The sequence below is a fragment of the Buteo buteo genome, chromosome Z (genome assembly GCF_964188355.1).
Source record: "Buteo buteo chromosome Z, bButBut1.hap1.1, whole genome shotgun sequence".
Taxonomy (NCBI): Eukaryota; Metazoa; Chordata; class Aves; order Accipitriformes; family Accipitridae; genus Buteo; species Buteo buteo.
In genome coordinates, this window is record NC_134204.1 from 66,362,762 (window position 1) to 66,381,499 (window position 18,738).

The following is an 18,738-nucleotide window of genomic DNA, read 5'->3' on the forward strand; positions in this document are numbered from 1 at the left end:
GCTAAGACAAAAGGCTATAGCAGATTTTAACATGTATTGCCTGTTTCTTATCGCAGACAGTCTATTAAGCAAGAAATACATGTCTTTAATATTATCTGAATGTTTACACAATGCAATACATAAATACATAAGCTTTTGTTTAAATTGAGGAGAAATTGAGAGCAAGATAGGAGACTATCCATACAGTGAACTGAAGGATATATTCGTGTCTGGGTAAAAGGTTTGTAGTTCAAATTCTACAGCAGAACTTCACGGAACTATTAAGTTACAAAATGGAAAAGCCTTACTAGGTCATTCAGTCCATTCTAATGCCAAAATGGAGTCATTCCCCATAGTATTTATTTTTAGTGCTTTTTTCCAGCCTAATTTTCAAGTCCTATGCAATGGGACTTAAGAACTTCCTTTGGGACGTTATTTATTTCACTGATTAGCACATTTCACTGTCAGGATTTTTTTTAAAATCTTCCAACTGTTGTTTTTCTTTTCTTTTTTTTTTGTTCTCTGTGCTCTCAGATAGTTTCCATCTACCTTTTACACTCTCTCCCTAACCCCAAATAAATTCACACACACACACAGAGTCTTTCATAAATCATTCCCTCTAGTTGCCAGTTGCCAGGCCATCTTCATTGCTCTTCTGTAAACACCACAGCAGTACTTTGTTTCTGTATATAACCTATATTTGTGTGCTGAAACATCAGAGACACTGACCTTCAGATTAGATATAGAACTGAGACTCCTTGTGAATATGCAGATAAATGTAAAAGAGTCCATGGACTGTTCTAAAGAAGAAAACATTGTTAGCGTTGCCTCTTTAAAAAAAAAAAAAAGTAGCATCTAACATAAGTATCTGTCGAGTGTATAATGACTCCTCTGTATGTTTGTACCACCAGTTCCCACACTCTGGTCTATGGATCACTGGCAGTCTGCAACGCTGCAATAAATTATCCACAACTAATCCGCAGAGCCAGTAGTTTGCGCGCATCAATTCAAAGTTTGTCCATAAGACTGCGGGGTAGGCCGTGACAAATTCTGAGGCTTGTAAGGATGTGCTCATCCAGAATTTTTGGATCAATATGATAATTTCCAGTGTGCTGCTTTCAAATCTGCTGTGAGAAACCCTTTATGTGCAAAATGTTGTATATGAGAGAAATGCCACTCATTGTTTACCTAATAAATCTGGCAAATAAGTCTTCAGGAGAAACAGATTTTGTCCTCTTTTTAGTGCAAAGCTGATGAAAAAAGAACGATGGTTTAATCTTGGCAGATGTTCTGTGTGCAACACTGAGATTGTCTGCACGTACGCGTACCTCTGCTCCCGCAACACGAAACGCAGGAACAAAGGGTGCAGCTGGAAGAGGTCGTCTGAGGGATGGTAATTAAGGCGCAGCTGCAAATGATGGTAGGACGACGTGGCATTTTCAGGCATTAGTAAATTTAACACCGAAGATCTTAAAGTTCGCCCTATCAGCGGGACTGGGGCACGGGCCAGGATTGAAAAAGGCCCTTCCCGAAGTCGTCCGTGAGTATTTGCCGCGGTCTTTGTTTTCCCCCTGCAGCCTGCCTGCGGGCACAGGTGCCCCGGGCTTCCGGGGAGGGGAGCCCCCCGCCCGCTCCCCCCGCCGCGGGCAGAGCCGGGCGCGGCGGGGCGCAGAGGGAGCCGGGCGCGGCGGGGCGCAGAGGGAGCCGGCCGCAGCGCCGCCGCCAGCCGCACACCCCCGCCCAGCCCCAGCCAATGAGAGGTCGGGAAAGCGATTTCTGGAGCGGTGATTGGCCGCTGCCCGCTCCGCGCCCGGGGCCCCGCCGGCCGGGGGAGCGGGGCGGCGCGGGGGGGAGCGGGGGGCCGAGCGCCCGCCGCCGGTGCGCGGCGGCCCGGAGGGTCCCGCCTGGCCGCGCTGATGGATCTTGTCGCCAGGCTGCTCCGGGAGAAGGGAGGAGGAGCGTCTCCTCATAACAAACGTGCTTTTAAACTGTCCAGGAGCGTAAGATAAGAGCCTCGCATTCCTTTCGCTAAAAATAGACGTTCGCCGGTAATTTTTCTTAGCGTAGACGAGGCATGTGTCTGGCAAGATTAAAAAAAGAGAAGGGGGAGGCGGGCAGGGTGGATGGGGATCTCTTTGGGATTATTAGCGGTTTGCAGCTGCATTAATTAAAAACGGATTTCCTATTTTAGACAAACATCACTAATTTATTGGCCTTCTGTCTGTCTTGTAAAACGTACACGAATACAAAGTTGTAATTTAATTTGGCGAGCAGGCAGAAATTAAGGCGAAAAAGCCACTAAATCATACAGCGGGCACTGGCCTGTTTTTGAAATAGGGACATTTCCAACCTGACGAGACAATGCGAGTTAAGTGGTCTTTTTGCAGCCACTCATGGGAATCGACTGCTGCAGATGCACCCACGGGCCTGCGAGTGGTCTTGCTGTAATTCCTGCCACAGCAATAGATAAATAAAACCCTGCTCCGGTAACCATGCGGTACGCTGGGCAGGCCTCTTCCCTGTGTGGTCATACACAACAGCCAGGAGGGAGAGGGGCGAGAGGGGAGGGTCCCCTCTGAACTTTGTGATCTAAGGAGGTTTGTGGGGATATTTTACCCATCAGTTGGCAGCTGTGGTTGGAGAAACGGATCTTCCACTGACGGTTGCTTTCAGAAATTAAAATGATGGTGTAACTCAGATAAAGTAGAGGCATTTTTGCAATCTCTCCCAGTGACTGTTCCTTGGCTAGTTAACAGACCATCTATTCAGAAGCAATTTTCTTTGGGCTGAAATTATGTGCTGACCATAGCAGATCACTTCCCATAATACCCCTTCCCCCACCCAATGCTAAATACAAACTGTCTCCAACTCACTGTATAATAATGTGAAAATGACTGTAATTTCGCAGACGAAAAGCAGCCCAAAGTGAAACGTGTCTAAACAGAGGTCGATATTGAAAAATCAGGGCCATTACCTAAATGTGAAAAATACATACTGTAAAGAAAGAGGAACACTGATCCGCAACTAAGCAGGCTAAAAAAAGCAGGCTTGCTGTTGCTGATCTTAAAATTTTCGCTAACCACTGGGTGAAATCACCCAAGAGTTACCCCTGGGAACCTGTGATTTTCAGTACCTTGTAACATTATGCATGCTCGTTGCCCCACAAATGGCGAACGCGGGGGCGCAGGTGGGCCACCCCCGGGTACCACTGGCAGTGTCCGCAGCCACCTCGGCTGCCGCACCAGCTGGGAAGCAGCCCCTCGCTGGGGGTCCTTGCGATCATCCCAGCATTGTCAGAATGCCGGGGCGGCAAGGCAGGGACGCGTTCACACCAGGCAGCACTTCTTGCTTGCATGACGCACGTGCCGTGCCCCCTTTTTTTCTCACCCCCCCCCCCGCCTTTGTCATCACTTAAAAATTTTAATGTGATCAAGGGCCTCCTTGGCAATGAACTTACCCTTGCTAATAAACCCTTCCATTATCGGCCCCCGAAGGGGAAGTGGTTTTACACCAGGAGGAACAGAGCGGGTTTTCTCCGGGTGGCCTCCCAAGGGAGCGTGTGCTGGTGACCCTGGTGCCCCCGGCGCGAGGCCGGAGGGGCGACCGGGAGCCGGGGCTCACGGCACCGGGCAGGCAGCCTGTCCTCCCAAGGGCCCTGGTCACGGTGGCCCAGTGGCCAAGGCACAGCCGGGTGCCACGTCACGGGTGGCTTTTACCACCACCACCCCCCCCATCTTGCATCACCTTCCCCGATGCCCCCGCAGCGAGCAGGTCTAGGAGGTTTTTACTCCTGCACTACCTCTCCGCTAATCACCCCTTTGATGGGAAGCATGTAACTGCGGGGACACTAACGCCCGTAATTTTGCTTAGCTGGATGAAGTCCAAAGAGTATTTTGTCACCCTGTCACGGGTGCGCAGGACATCGTAAATGCCACGCTTTGACTTCTGGCCGGAAACCTTGACTTGGGCAACGCGTGCATTTGGCAAGAAAAACATCCCCTATCGATTTTCACAGGGAGATAATTCCCAGTGAGATCAAGGGGAAAGAAAAAAAAAAACCAACAACAACAAAAAAAAGCGTGGTAGGGTGGGGGTGGGTGGTGGGAAGTAAACCGTGATTAAGGGTATGAAAAAGGACAGGGTCCGACCCCCCGGCCCGGAGGTGCCCGCGGGTGCCTGGCGCGAGGGGCAGCGCCCCCCCTCCCCCCCGGGTGCCCGCGGGCGGCCCCCACCCCCCCAACCCCCCCCCGCCGTCTGCGAAGGGTTAAACGCAATTTAACGCAGTGGTGTAGCATAATGGCTCCCAACCTAAACAAAAGGAATGATTAAGGGGGATATTTTCGAGCTACACAAAGCCCGATAGGGAAGATTTGTGTTACTAATTCCTGTGAAAGGATGTTCACGTGGTAGTTATACGGTCGCTGGCATTCACACTTCAGTGCGTGGAGCAGTAAATCAGCAGCCTGGAAACAAAAGGGTTATTTTCTGCTCCTTCTCCTTCCGAAAAAGAGGAGCAAAAAAAAAAAAAAAAAAAAAAAAAAGAATAAAACCCGACCTGCCTAACTTAAACCACATTGTAAAAATGAACATGGAATAAAATACGTGAGGAGGCGAAGAGAGTGGATACAAGAAAGAGGGCTGGTCCGAAAGCGCAGCAGCGCCTCGGTGTCCCCCCGAGCAGAGGCGGGGGTGCTGCCCTGCCCTGAACCTCCCTTCAGCCCCTTCCTCCAGACACTGTTTGCTTTTCTCCTCCACTAAGCACGGAAATAATCGCACATGTGTATCAGCAGCCCTCTCTCGCTGGCTTCAAGCTGTTATAATTTTGAATGAGAGGGCATTTAAAAATTATGAGTGAGATTCTAAATTGCCTCTTTGAAACCAGCACAGAAAAATCATTCATCATCGCTTCGAAAACTGCCCTGAAATTAAATTAAAATGAAATGAGGGAGTCTTCCTCCCAACGTGTGAGTCTTGGCAGAGCTCCTCTCCACCTTGGTTTTCTATTTTTTCCCCTCCTCCCTCTCTTTTTTTTTTCCCCCTAAGCCCTAAATGTTATATAGGATAATTGAAATGGGAAACATGATTTGTATCTGGCTGCAGCAGGAGGCTGCCGACTGTAGCACTCGGCGCCGGCTGAGGGCTGCAGAGCGAGGGGCTCTGCGTGTGTGTGTGGGGGGGGGGGGGCGGTATACGTGCGCTAATGCCTCTGTGTACAATGTGTGTGTGTGCGTGCGTGTTTCTGTCTCTCACCCTCGCCGGCAGGCAGGAGGAGCGAGGGACCAATCAGAGAGCCCGGTTTCATAAAAGCTGGCTTCTGATTGGCCAGGAGGGAAAGGGCATCGTGAACAAAGAAAAGTCCCTCTCAGGTACCGCGCCGGAGCGGGCTCCCGCGCCCGCGCCCGCTCCAGCGCCCGCTCCCCCGCCCCGGGGGCAGCGCTGCGTCCCCTCTGTGTGTGTGTGTATGTGTGTGTGTCTGTCTGTCTGTCAGTCAGAGTGTGTGTGTGTGTGTGTGTGTGTGTGTGTCAGCCTGTGCGGGGACAGACACAGATGCGATTTTTTTCTTCTCTCCCCCGTTTTTATTTTTGTTTTAATTTTGTTTCTAGAAAGAAAGGAGGGTTCATGGTATCTGGTGCTCTCTTCTTCCAAACACAATAAATCTGTTGAAGACATTAGATTTTTTTTCCTAAAATAAAAAGCGGCTGCAACAAAAACACACTCAATGCAGTTAGAAGGAAAAGGTCAACTCGATCCAATACAGACCGTAAGTACGGTTGCGTGGTGTGTCTATAGCACTTAGAGGGGATTTTTATTTTTTTTCTCTGCAAAGGGGAGTGTTAAGAGTTTTGGGAGTTGAGATAACTAGGGTTTTTGGGGGCTTTAAAAAAAAGAATCCCACAAGCAGGATGAGTTATTTGAGGGAAATAAGAGGGTGAAAGCACTGTAGTCACACAAATCATACTTGACGGTGCACTTGGGGGGCGTTAAAGCATAGTGCCTTTTTGGGGTTTTAACTAACCAAGGGGGAAAAATAAAAGTGACACAATTACCGACAAGCCTGCATACCTCCCCCTCCCCCCCGGCCCCGAGAGCAAGGCGCTCGTTAGCGGAGTGATGGGGTACCGACAGACCCCGGCGGCGCGGGAGGCATTTCTCCTGTCACACCGGGACGCCAGAAACGCGAGGCTGGAGCTGGAGCTGGAGCTGGGGCGGGGGGGGGACGGGGGACGGACGGTGGGATCGCCCGTTGGTCGCCGGTGCCGTGGCCGTTTTCCCCCCGCCCGGGTCTCCCAGCCGGCCGCCGCTCGCCGTCCCGAGGCGAGAGGAGGGGAAAGCCCCGAGGTAACGGCACCCCCTCGCCGTACCGCCGGGGGGTGTGCGGGGGGTGTGTGTGGTGTGTGCGGGGGAGCCGTGTTGAGGTGGGTTGTAAGGTGTTTCTCGGGAGCACCCGCTTTGCGGCGGCACCCCCGGGCTCCGGGGTACCCCCTCGGCCGCGGGGGTGGCGGCGAGAGGGCGGGGCGAGCGGCAGCCCTGACGGGCTCTGCCTGCCTGCTTGTCCGTCGTCTGTCTGTCTGTCTGTCGCGGTGTGCTTTTTGCGTGTTAAAGACGCGGCCCGTCTTCGCCGGTTACGCTTGTCACCCATTTTTGTTCTCACGACAACCAATGGAGCCCGCCAGCCTCACGTGACGCGGGCGGCCTGAACTGTAACGGAACCGCCGCGCCTCGGGGGTTGGCGGTTGCTGGCGCGAGCGCCCCTCCTCCCCCTCTCCTCCCTGCCCCCCCCGCCACCGGCAATTCATTACGGCTTTTAGCTTCCCATCGCCGGCTAATTAAAAATACCAAGCTAAAGCTCTGAGACCGTCTGACGGGGGGGTGGTGGGGGGGAGGGGGGTAGAAGTAGGCTGCGAGGTTTGCCCAGACAATAAGGTGGGAGCGATCTGTCCTGAAAAAAAGGTCGTCTGCTTTATCTCCTCGGACTCTAATTACTGAATTACTTACCGCATGACTGATTAGCCCAAGCTCCTGGGTTTTTCTTTTTTTTTTCCTTTTTTTTTTTTTTCCCGAGAAAGCAATTTGAAACTCTGATCTGTGCCTATGCTTTTTTGATTATTTTTAAAAAGCGCTGATTTGAGGCGGGGGAGACGGGGACAGACGCCCCCCTCCCCGAAATGTTATCCCTGGGAAAATTTACTTCGTTTGAGAGCACGCTATCCTTCCTCCACTCCCACAAAATGTTTTGATAACCGGTTTATCAGATCAGTGATTCCCCCCTCCCGCTCCTCCTCCTCTTCCTCGCCACCCCCGCCCCCCCCCGCCCCCCCCCGCTTCCCTTCAAGTTACTTCAAGAAATCAGATCTGTCAGGACGGGCGAAAAAAATGCCACTTCCCAACTAACAGGCGGAATCCAGCCCAGATTTTCAGTCCTTTCTTCTTCTTTTTTTCCTTCCTCCCTTTCACTAATTTATCCCGATGTTAGCACATTCTGTCTTGTAACACCCAGGCGCCTGTAGGTTTGTTTCATGGGATCATTACTTACTGATCAGGATGGCTCCCAGGTCCGGGGCTGAAGACGGAGTGTGAAGTTGGGGAAACATTTTTTTTTTTTTTTTAATTACTGTGATGATTATTACGTCTCGGTGCTTATTCAGGAAAAGCAAACAAACAAAAATCTGGTCCTTGATGCTTCAGTTCTGAATGTGAAATATTACCTGCCATCTGGTAAAGTTGTGAGGCTCAGCATTTTTTTTAAATTTTTTTTTTCTTTTAAGCAAGGAGGAAAAAAACCTAAACAAACAAAAAAAGGACTTCTGATCCGTGTGCCAAAGTAGGGGGAGATATGTTATTGACCGATTTGTACTGGCTGAGATGATACTTGCTTTCTACTTCTTGATCACTTGCTCTTTAAGTAAAATGAGGCACAGAGTTGTTGCTGAGACGTGTGGGAACAGCATTTTGATTTGCTGGTTTAATTAAAAAATGATAAAGGATTAAAGGTAAGCATTATGCATATATATGTATCAGTATTTCGACAGTCGTCTGTAAAAGGGAGAGATCCCTTTAAAAATCGTTTTAACTAAGCTTTGTCAAACACACACTCATTTGCGGTCACTGAGGCCACCTTGGTGCAGATCACTTAAAGTGTATGTCTTAATCAGTTTCCTGTACAGTCAGTAATACTATATTTAACAGACCTAACAATTGTGTGACCTATGAGTACATTATAACTGCTTTTAGAACTGTTATCTTGAGAATATTTTTTTAAAGAAAAAAGACCTTTTTATTTCTTTTCTAATTTTTTTTTTTTTTAACCTATGGAGTTTAATATTTTCCAGTAAACATTTTGTGTTTGTAGATTGTTGGTTTTTAACAGAAGCTGTATTGTGGCAAGGAAAATGAGGTTTCCCACTTCCTTTAGCACTCCCTCTCCCCCCCCCCAAGAGATTAAGTGGAAGGAGGGTAAAAGATAGGAGAGTCACAAAACTTCAAGGGTCTGGTTTAAAGCCACAAAATCCATGGAATGCAGTGGAGAGTGAATCTGTGTCCTTCCTTTTCTCTCTTTCGTGCCTAGGTGGTCGTCCAAGAGGTTAGATTACAACATGTGCTCCAACAGCTAGGCACCACTTCTAAGACTGTATTTCCTGAGCTTTATGGATTTAAATCATGTAGTTAATTTTTTCTTTCTTTTTTTTTTTTTTTTTTTGTGAACATGACTTTTTGACAAATTGTGGATGTTGGTATAGAACTAGATTAAAGATGCTCACTGTAAAAGCATCACGGCCATTGCCTCCGGTTTAACAAACTTAAGAAAAACCCGTGGCAATGGTGAATGATTTTGCTCCCCCTACCTTGCCCCCTTTTTATTAGTCGTATTATGTTCTGGTAACACCCAGACAAGAAATATTTGACTTTTCCCCTCACAGGACAAGGTGGACGTGGACTGCGGGTTGTGAACCTAGACACACCTGGGGGAGGAAGACAAGAGTTGAACTTAAGAGACCCCAACGGAGATAAACGAATGTCCCCACATCTCCAAAGGAAAGTTCATCGGATTTTTACTCTAGAGATCTCGTCTTCAGGATGTCATTGAACACTTCCACTGCAGGAAAAGGTGTGGATCCAAACGCGGTTGACACTTATGACAGTGGCGATGACTGGGAAATCGGTGTTGGGAATTTAATAATCGATTTGGACGCCGATTTGGAGAAGGACAGACAGAAATTTGAGATGAATAATTCTACTAATACCACCAGCAGCAGCAACACCAGCTCCAAGGATTGCGGGGGTCTGGCTTCCAGTGGGGCTAATGCTACCTCAGCCTTAGCTGATGGCCTAAAATTTGCTTCTGTTCAGCCCTCTGCTCCCCAGGGGAATTCCTCTCACAAAGAGACTAGCAAATCAAAAGTGAAAAGGAGTAAAACTTCCAAGGATGCTAATAAATCTCTGCCTTCTGCTGCCTTGTATGGGATTCCTGAGATCAGCAGTGCTGGCAAGAGGCAGGAAGTCCAAGGGCGCCCTGGAGAGGCAACTGGCATGAATTCAGCACTGGGTCAAAGCGTGAGCAGTAACCCAAACGGCAATAATAACACCACCAGCAACAACACCACCATTGCCTCTTGTGGGAAAAACAAAGAGGAGAAACCAGGTAAAGCCCCGGGCAGCAGAGGCTCCAAGCGGGATAAGGATGCGGGAAAATCCAGGAAGGACAAGCAGCATGACCTCCAGCAGGGCCACCCCAATGGCAGTGGGGGTGGCAGCAGCCAAGCTCCCCCTGGGCACCTCTATGGCTTCGGGGCCAAGGGAGGTGGCGGTGGAAGCAGCAGCCCCTTCCACTGCACCTCCTCTGCTGTGGGGGAGGTGAGCAAAAGCACCCCGGATTCAGGGTTAATGGGGAACTCTATTTTGGTAAAGAAGGAAGAGGAGGAGGAGGAGAGCCACAGGCGAATCAAGAAATTGAAAACAGAAAAGGTAGGACAAAGCTCCTCTCCACCTCTTCTCTTCTGTGTCTCCCTGTGTCTATAATAAATGTCCCACAACTGTGTGTTTGGCTCCCATGTCCTCCTCTCTGCTATGTGTTTGTGACATCTATCTGTTCTTCCTCTTTCTCTTAAAAAAAACAAACCAAACCAAAACAACCCCGAGACCTCTTCCCTAGAGAGAAGACACCATGTTTTGAGTGTGCTGCTCTGCCTTTGATTTCCCCGCCCTGTCCCCAGCCCTGGAGAAGGTTCCTGTTTTGTCTGTTCCTTTTGGTCACACTCACCCAGAAGGAGAAACCCCGAGATGACCCTGACTGAGCCATGGCTGGTTTTAGCAGGGAGCAGCAGTGTTGGTACCAGTGGGATGGCACGTGTTTGCAGGCTGGAGGACTGTGCGTTTGCCTAGGGGGGTGCCTAGCTCAAGCTCCAGGCGCCCTGTGCTGACACTTTTCCACAACACCGGTGGCCATTCCTCTCCTAAAGTCTGAAGGGACCCCTCTCCCTTCTCTGACCCGCTGTCTGGAGTCGAGATTGCACTTGGGGGGGAAAACAGGAGGCATCGGCAGAGACCTGGGCTCTGCCATCGCGCTTCGTGGAGAGACGCAGGATGCTTTTCTTACTGGGGGCTCCTGCCCAGAGGCCCCCAGAAGCTGGTGTGGGTGGAGGAGAGGGAGGAAGGAGCCGGCAGACAGGCGGTGCCTCCCCTCTTCCTGGAAGGAGGAGGCTGGGAGGAGGGGAATGCACCTTGTGCTGAGATGTGTATGTCTAAAACAGCTTTTGGAACAGAGGGGAGTGGTCTGTCTCCTTTCTGGGGGAGCTCTCCTGTCTGAGCCCCGCTGGCCCTCGGATGTGAACTGCTCGTTTGTTGAGTGGTTGAAATGTATGAAAGAAATCAGATGGGGGGGGGGGGGGATGGGGTGTTTTTCTTCCTTTCCATTACCTTATGAAGGATGTTTTCTGTAAGAATAGATGGCCACGACTCTATGCTTTGGGAAGGGCGGGGGCAGAGCTTGGCTTTTGTTAACCACTGGTTCAAGGAGGTTCTGGTGTCGGCAGGAATTGTTCTGTCCGTAGGGCAGAAGGCATCTTCTGGGGGACCTGGGGGCAAGCGTTGGCCCAGGATTACGAGTCCAATGAATTCTACAGGTTGTTAAAGATAACCTGGTCTGCCTGAAAAAAATAAAGCAAACCAACACCCCCTGAATGAACAATCTTAGGGTGTTAGATTGTGGCTTTATTGTCAGCTGTTGGTCTTAAATTACCTGATTTTACAGCTTCCCTGAACGAATGTTCAGAGATGGGAAAACTTTCGGGTCGGTGTTAACTGTACAGTCTGCAAGTGTCTGGGAGGGCTGAAGGTCTCAGGGGAAAGTTATGTCTTTTTACGCCCCATTACTGGCTGTTTTGTATTTTGGTCATGTTGAAGTTTTTGTAATAATATTTGACTGGAGGATTAGATTTGTGTGTTTGCAACATCAGATATTTGTTAAAACTGGAAGATAATTTCAAAGGCTTCTGTTCCAGGCAAGGAACAAATTAAATTTCATATTGTACGCATAATATTGCTTTTAAGGTAGCATATCTATGGATGAATTTGAATGAGCCTTGTGACCTTTTCTAAATGCAGATGAGAAAACCAGATTGCTGTAATTCATGTGTATATGTTTGCACTTTGATTTATGGAAGTTCTGTTCCCGGCGGAAAGGTGTCCTAAAATCTCACAGTCTCTTTATTAACTTAGTACAGTAGGCATTTACTTCTGTTGCCAATAGTCTTCAAATTGCAGTTCTCTAATCTGTTTTAACTATCTAGATAAATTGCCCTAATCCGGTCTTCACAATGGCTGTGGTTAAAGAGTCAGAACCATTTGATTGGATTCAGTGGCTGCCTGGAATGTGGGAGGTACTGCCCTTTTGCAACCCCCTTAGCCTTTTAATCTCTCAGCCAAATGTTCACATTCAACAATTTTGTTTAGCTGGCAATCTGAACATTTCAGTATCTCAAAGGCTGCTGTCATGGCAACAGAGATTAGAGGGTGGTGTGGTTTCTTCCGTTTTTGTGTTCTTTTCACTCTCTAGTCACACAGGAAATTGTATGAAGAATCCATATACACGGGAGTAATGTGACGTGCAGTGTACGTTGGATGGCATGCAAATTCAGAGCAAACATGTATGGAGCGGCTCAGAGCCAGTGGTACACTTCGTGTTGTAGTTGTTGCTCCAGAAGGAGGTTTGGAGCTTGCATTTCCAGTAACAGCCACTGACTGCTTTTGGAACACACCGACTTTAATACAGGCTTCGCACATTAGAGTCCTGCAGTGTTGGCCATTGTCTGGGACAATGGTGTGCTTGCTTGCTGTCTTAAATAACATCCCTTAGTGTTTCTCTTCCCAAAGAATGTTCACTTCTAGACGCAGAATAATAATAAAGCTCTTTAAGCCCAGCCTGTGGCACTGTTAGCGAAACTTAAGTGTTCTGGCTTTCTTACCAAATGTTTAATAATAATTAGAAAAATATATATATTTTTAAGGGTTTTAGATTCCTTAAGTGTTCTCGCTTTGGCTGCTTATACACTAGAACATGTATGCTGTACATGCACAAAGCACCTTGTGTCTATAGATAAATATATAATTTTCAAGCCTGCATGTTAAAATCAGTTTCCAGTTATCTTAATGTTGTGAAAGAACATGAATTTGGATGTTTCCTCTTCGATACAAAGGAGTTCATGCCTGCCGATTCAAAATCTACAGGTTTCTGTAAGTGGTGTGGTATATAATACTGCATTTGTTTACTATTTGTGAAAAACTTGGAGCAGATTCCCAGGAGTTGTAGTTACTGTTCAGCTTTCACAGCATGCTTCAGTGTCTATTTTTGGTCTATTTATTCTGTTTCCTTGCTGCAGAAAGTCATGTAGAACATGATAAATTGGATCTTATGAAGCCTAATTAAATCAATGACTGTGTTCTGCTGGCTCTTTTATGCGGAAACCGCAAGTACGTTGTAAAAGTTGCCACTCCCCTAATATGTGGATAAAGTCAAAGTATGCTGTAATTCTAAGATGTTTGAGCTATATTTGTGCAGCCCATTTTGTGGTTAAGCCACCAGTGACATGTCTGAATAAGTAGCTTTGACAGGTAGGCTAACCACTGCTAAGATTTTTGGTGTTAAAACCTGTCTCTATTTTCCATTTCTCATCCATACTGTTTTTAGCACAGTTACTGACTGTTTGTCAGCATGAACTCTTCATCTGTTTCAGCCAAGTTTTTTGTATTTTTAACAGCTGTTACACTGAAGAGTGGTCAGAGTGTCTACAAGAATTTGCTTTGTGTGTGTTGCAGGGAGATTTGGGGATTCAAACACTCAGAATTTGAGATACGGGAAAATTCTATCTGGCATGTGAAAATCAGTATGTTTACATGACAATAGTACAGAAGATATAAAGCCATAATCAGAGGTGTCTAATTGCAGGTTTTTAAATGAATCAGTCTAGTGATACTCCAGGATTGAGTTTTTCTCTTGTATTAGCTTATTGCTTCTCATTAAGACTGCATTTCACATCTGAAAGTTGTCTTCGGCAAATTAACATGTTGGCTGGTACTGTTTATTTTATCTTCACTGTTTTTTTTTTAATAGAGGGATTGAGAGTGTTCTACACTTCATCAGGAAACTGTGTGCATTTTACCTATTGATGTAAATCATTTAAGTACATGCTTTGATTGATGATGTTATGGAGATATGCTTTTCATGTACTTTTCTTGCCGGCCTTGTGTGTAGTTTATTCACTGTGAAATAAAAGGGCAGGGAGGTCACTTGCTGTAATTAAAGAACAAAGTCTATTGTTGTTTGACAGCAAACTGTTTTGAAAGCTACATAGGGGATTTAGCTGTTAAAAACATTGATAACTATGGGTGTCTAACAATAAGCACAGCTCAAGGTTCTTAAAGTTCTGTAGTGCTGTCTAGTAGTGTGATGGTGCTTTTTGAGCTGGGTGAAGAGGTGTTGCCCTTTGGCCGAGGAAAGCTTTCCGCGTGAACCTGCTGACCTCTGCCAATATGTATGACCAGATCTGCTGTTGAATTCCTGTGCAAAGCAAGAGTTAGCGTAGCACAATGGAGGCTGGTCTAGAACATTTATAAAATAAAGTAGGGAAGCTGATAACCTTACTTGGAACTACTGGAAAAATGTTTCACTTTCGGCATTGGTAATTTTACAATTTTAATAACTTCATAAATACCCAGTAAAAAGGAAGGGATTGATTGTCCAGATGTCATGAGGTTAACCATGTTCTCCATGTTAGAGGGCTTTCCTGCAAGACTGTTTTAATTATAGCTATATAAAGACTTGTTTTTCCAAAGGAGCATTTTATAGTCCAATAAATGAAATGTATGTTAAAAGTGCTAAGCAAAATCTCCCGTAACCATAGAGGTGTTCAATAACCAGATTCAAGTAATGTGGAAAGTACCATCTGTTCCTAGTTTCCAGCATAAACCCAGGAACTGAATAGCTGAGATTTGATCATATTTTTTCCGACTTTCTATTATTATTATTATTATTATTATTATTATTATTATTATTATTATTATTACTACTACTACTACTACTACTACTACTACTACTACTACTTCACCTGGCACTTTATAGAAGCTTTCTGAAATGGAGTAATACGGGAGAGACTGTGAAAACACGTGTTCGTACATACAGTTAACCAGTTCGACTTTCATTTAAAGAGATTTCCAGAAGCTCAGTCATTGAAGAATTTATAATAGTGAATCACCTCCTGCGGGCAAACACAATAAGGGTCAGTTCTTCAAAGGTCTTACTATTTAGGTAGAACCTGAATTATTCTGTCAACTTTTCCCTACGAGGTAAAAGGAAGGGGGGGCGGGGGCTCTCAAAGGATAACTTTAGCAAGCTCTTATCAGTCACCTAATTGCATATGATAAAACCATTGACTAAAATTTTCCATGCAGAGACTTTTCAGCTCTTCAGAGAAGTGTTCTAGAATTGTTGATAGGGGGAAAATTACTCTTTTAAAGATAACTTAAGTTCTGAACTGTTAGGCAGTGAGATTCTTGGCTGCAGCCTACGAGCCCTGGATAAAACGCCATCCGGCCTTTGTTTGAGGTCTTTTACTGAAGCTAATGACTGGTCTTGTGCCGCCCTGAGATAAATGACATTATCTCTGAGTGGTCTGACAGGAAACAGACATGTTAATGGTGAAGCTGCGGGGAGGATCTGCTGTAGCTCTTGACAAAAGAGTAAAGCTTGGACCCCTGGTTGTGATCATTAACACATAATGCATTCCAGCTTCTCCTACCAGGGCCTCGATAATTGGAAAGCTATTTTATCGACAACAATGTAAATCATAAATTTGAAATGTGTAGTTTTTCTTGCATGCTAAAACTCGTGCTCCCCCCCCCCCCCCCCCCAAGAAATGAATGATCTAGTTTTTTAAAAGGTGTCATCTGTAGGCTCTGTAGTACAAATGTTTGTGGGAGATTCAGTGGCCTGCTTTCTGTTAATTGGATACATGCTTTGCATCGCTGAATGCAGGTTCCCCTTTATTTGCTCTGTGTTATCCATGCAATTTGCATTTGTGAAAGTAGGCTAAAAGAGTAAAAAAAAAAGTAATCTGTGTTTCTCCACATCTTACGTGTTGTTACTGGTACATGTGGTATTGAGCACATTTTACAAGCATCGTCAGGAATATGGTCTCAGAAGTACTAACATTTCTGCTATCAGAAACACCAACTTCTGTTCTGGATAAAGACATACATATTTTGGATTTCCATCACCCACCCTTGACAAAATGTAAGATTACTTCCACAGCTACTTAGGCATCTTTGTGTCCTTGCCACATGTTCTGTATTTCTCAGATACAGTATTCACTTTTTTGAATGGCATGCCAGCTACATGTTCCAGATTTGTTCCATGGTATACAGTTGGGATTGCTGAATATAACCCAAGTTTTAAAGTCTGCCTTGCTCTGAGCTAGCATACTTTGTACGATGATCCAACAACCAGGTTATTCTTTATGTAATATGCTTAGCACTGTACCAGCTTTATATTGTACTTATATAATGTTCTAACATACATGGTGATATGTCACTGTGTTTCCTGAAAGGCTAGAGAGATTATATGACTTCTTAACTGTGTTTTATTTCTTACAGCAGAAATACATTCTCCCATGAGTCCTCAGATAGGGTCACACCTGTGGATCTGTGGATGCAGTGACTTCAGTTGAAGGGCTGGCCATGGTTTTGCTAAAAACTAGTGTTTGTTTTTAGTGTGTTTACATGTCAAGGAGTTATTTTTATTTCTTAATAGTAATCACAGAAAATGTATTGATCGTTTTAAAAATGTTGGTCTGTATGTAACATTCTGTGTTGGGTGAAAGACGGTGAAAGACAGTGAAACAGTGTTCCCTGAAAATTTCTGATGATGGCAAAATATCAAAAAGTAAATAGCTTTTTAAAATTTAGAAAAGTTAATTTATATTTTTTTCTTCCTTTTTTTTGTTTCAATTTGATGAACTTTTTTGTCATCTTCTCTTTTTTGCACCAGAGTGTTTCTGCCCAGTGGAACTCTTTTGTGGTGGAGCATTTTGCCAAAGTGAATAATAATACAAGCTATCATTTTTTAATTTGCTTAAAAATATGTTTGAAATGACATAATTTTAATAAAGATAATTACCAGTTTTCATAGCAGGACTTGAGCGTTTTTCTTAAAATGAGATTTTAAATCACAAGATTTTGTTTTATTAATTATTACATTCTTGAATTAAAACCACAATTTACTGCAGGCTATGAGTAGCCATTTCGGCAAATATGAAGATCAGACTATGACTTTTGGTTGTGCTGTAGCCAGGGTTTCAGTAAGCACACTCTATTGCATTTTCTCTTTTAATTCTGTCTAAATGGTCTTGGCAATTGGAACAAAGCCTTTACATTTGAATGAAAGGTTGTAAAACTATTCAGAGTGACTTGACTGACAAGCAAGTTCTTTGTTGTTTCTCCACACCCCCCCTTTTTGAAAAAGCTGAGAGAAAATTCGAGGGGGTGGGAATAGATGGTTTCTTTTGATGCCCCTTTTTGCGTGTACATGTATACATACATAATATATATGCTTATATATAAGATTACTTGATTAAACAACTTAAGTGACCGCGTAGGGTAAGTTGCAGGCAATAAAATAGGATTGGTGACTGTATGTGTAGGTTTTGCAGCTCTAGGGTAGCTATGGTGTTTAAATTTTCTGAACTCTTAAGCCAACAGTGGAAGTGAAAAAGTTGCGTTATAGTGGCAGATGTTTATAATATGTCTGCTTTTCCTGTAAGTTGGCAAATACTGCAGCATCTCAAAACGAAGGGATCAACTTTTCTAGCATCCAACTGTAATGTCCACTGAGGCTATTCAGATCAAAGCCATTGGTAATTAAATGTGAATGCTCTTTGTTTCAATAATTCTGAAGTGAAGACCTGCTACGTTGAATTGTATGTCTTTTATGTAAGTCTTCCTCAACCATTTTGACTTGGCCATTTTCAGAAAAAAAAATCAAACATTTTGTTCCCTTATCTTCTCCCATCTTCTTCTCCCAGTTTTTGAATCTTCCTAGCCTAAATCTTATTCCTGGGCACAAACCCAGCTTGGCCAAGGTGTTTCTGTGTCCTGAGAATCTCCACCAAACAATAACGTAAGAAAAATGTCCTCATGGGGGTGTTTGAAGCATGTGCCAGTAGTGGCATGTGAATGCAGTTTTTGCAGTCAAAAGAGCAAACTAAAATGTATTGATTGTGGTTATGTGGTGTTCTCAAAACACTGGTATTCTAGTTGTTGAATTGTCTTGTCATGTTAACCAAGGAGCAGATGGCATTATGCCACAGAAGTGTTTTTTACTTAAAGGAACTTTAGAGGTTTTGATGTGTTTTCTTTTCCTCTTATTTCCCTGATGGCTTCTTTTTATTGAAGAGTAACATGAGGAGACCTGGTAGCAATTTTATTGCTTTCCCATAACAGTTTGAAATAATAGCTTGGTCTTTGCTTGCCAGTCAAGTTTCTACCAGTCAGCTTGATTCTGTTTTTTATCATGTGGCAGTGGAATATAAGAAGTATATGTTTGTAGTTTGCCCTCAGAAACTGGCTCTTTTTTTTCATGCCTCAATTAGCAACAGAAGACTAAGCTCCAATTGGTCACACTTTGGTAAACTCCTAGAGCTCGCTTTCTTCATTCTGATAAAAGAAAGCGCCAAGTTTAGGCTTGGTTTCCCAGGAAATTTTGAGGCACATCTGGCCTCTTTAACTGTGTGCCGTAGACAGTTTGATTTTGAACACATTTAGTAATTTGCATTAGCCATTGAATTAGTTCAGGGGTTTTGTTAAGTCCACCCCTATGCCCCCCAACATAAATTCACACTACTCAAATTCCACCTTACTGATGAATTTCAGTGATGCTGTGCTGAACTATGGTAGAAATACGTCTGTCACAGGAGTGGTACTGTAGGTATCTGTTACATAAGCATAACTTTCGTAGTTTTCACAGCTTTCCTCAAACAGTAAGAAGAGTGGAAAGCAACTTGTAATCTCCTTTCTCATAGTGCGTAGGGCCAGACCAAATTATTTTTGGATTTCCTGTCACCTCCTTGGCTGATTTCTGTGGATGGCTTATGTTAAAAGCAACAATAATGTTTGAATTGGAAGGGTTTGTTCTTTGGGTTTTCATTCTTCGTGGAGAACTGTTTATTTGTGTGTGGTTCGCCACACTACATGGATAGTACTATCAACTCTGTG

General features: G+C 44.9%; 1 protein-coding gene across 4 annotated transcripts in view; it reads left to right on the forward strand.

Moving 5' to 3' along the window:
• The first annotated feature begins 5,176 nt into the window (after positions 1–5,176).
• Positions 5,177–18,738, forward strand: part of ZNF608 (zinc finger protein 608) — an 86,443-nt gene continuing 72,881 nt past the window's right edge. For 2 of the 4 annotated variants that reach the window (XM_075019969.1, XM_075019972.1), the window contains exons 1-2: positions 7,380–7,970; positions 8,898–9,942. In XM_075019969.1, the coding sequence (XP_074876070.1) occupies positions 9,055–9,942 (888 nt within the window). In that variant the 5' untranslated portion in view covers positions 7,380–7,970; positions 8,898–9,054. Of the gene's footprint in view, positions 5,741–6,194; positions 6,319–7,379; positions 7,971–8,897; positions 9,943–18,738 lie in introns of those variants that run through there. The other 2 variants (XM_075019970.1, XM_075019971.1) reach the window with 2 other exon arrangements.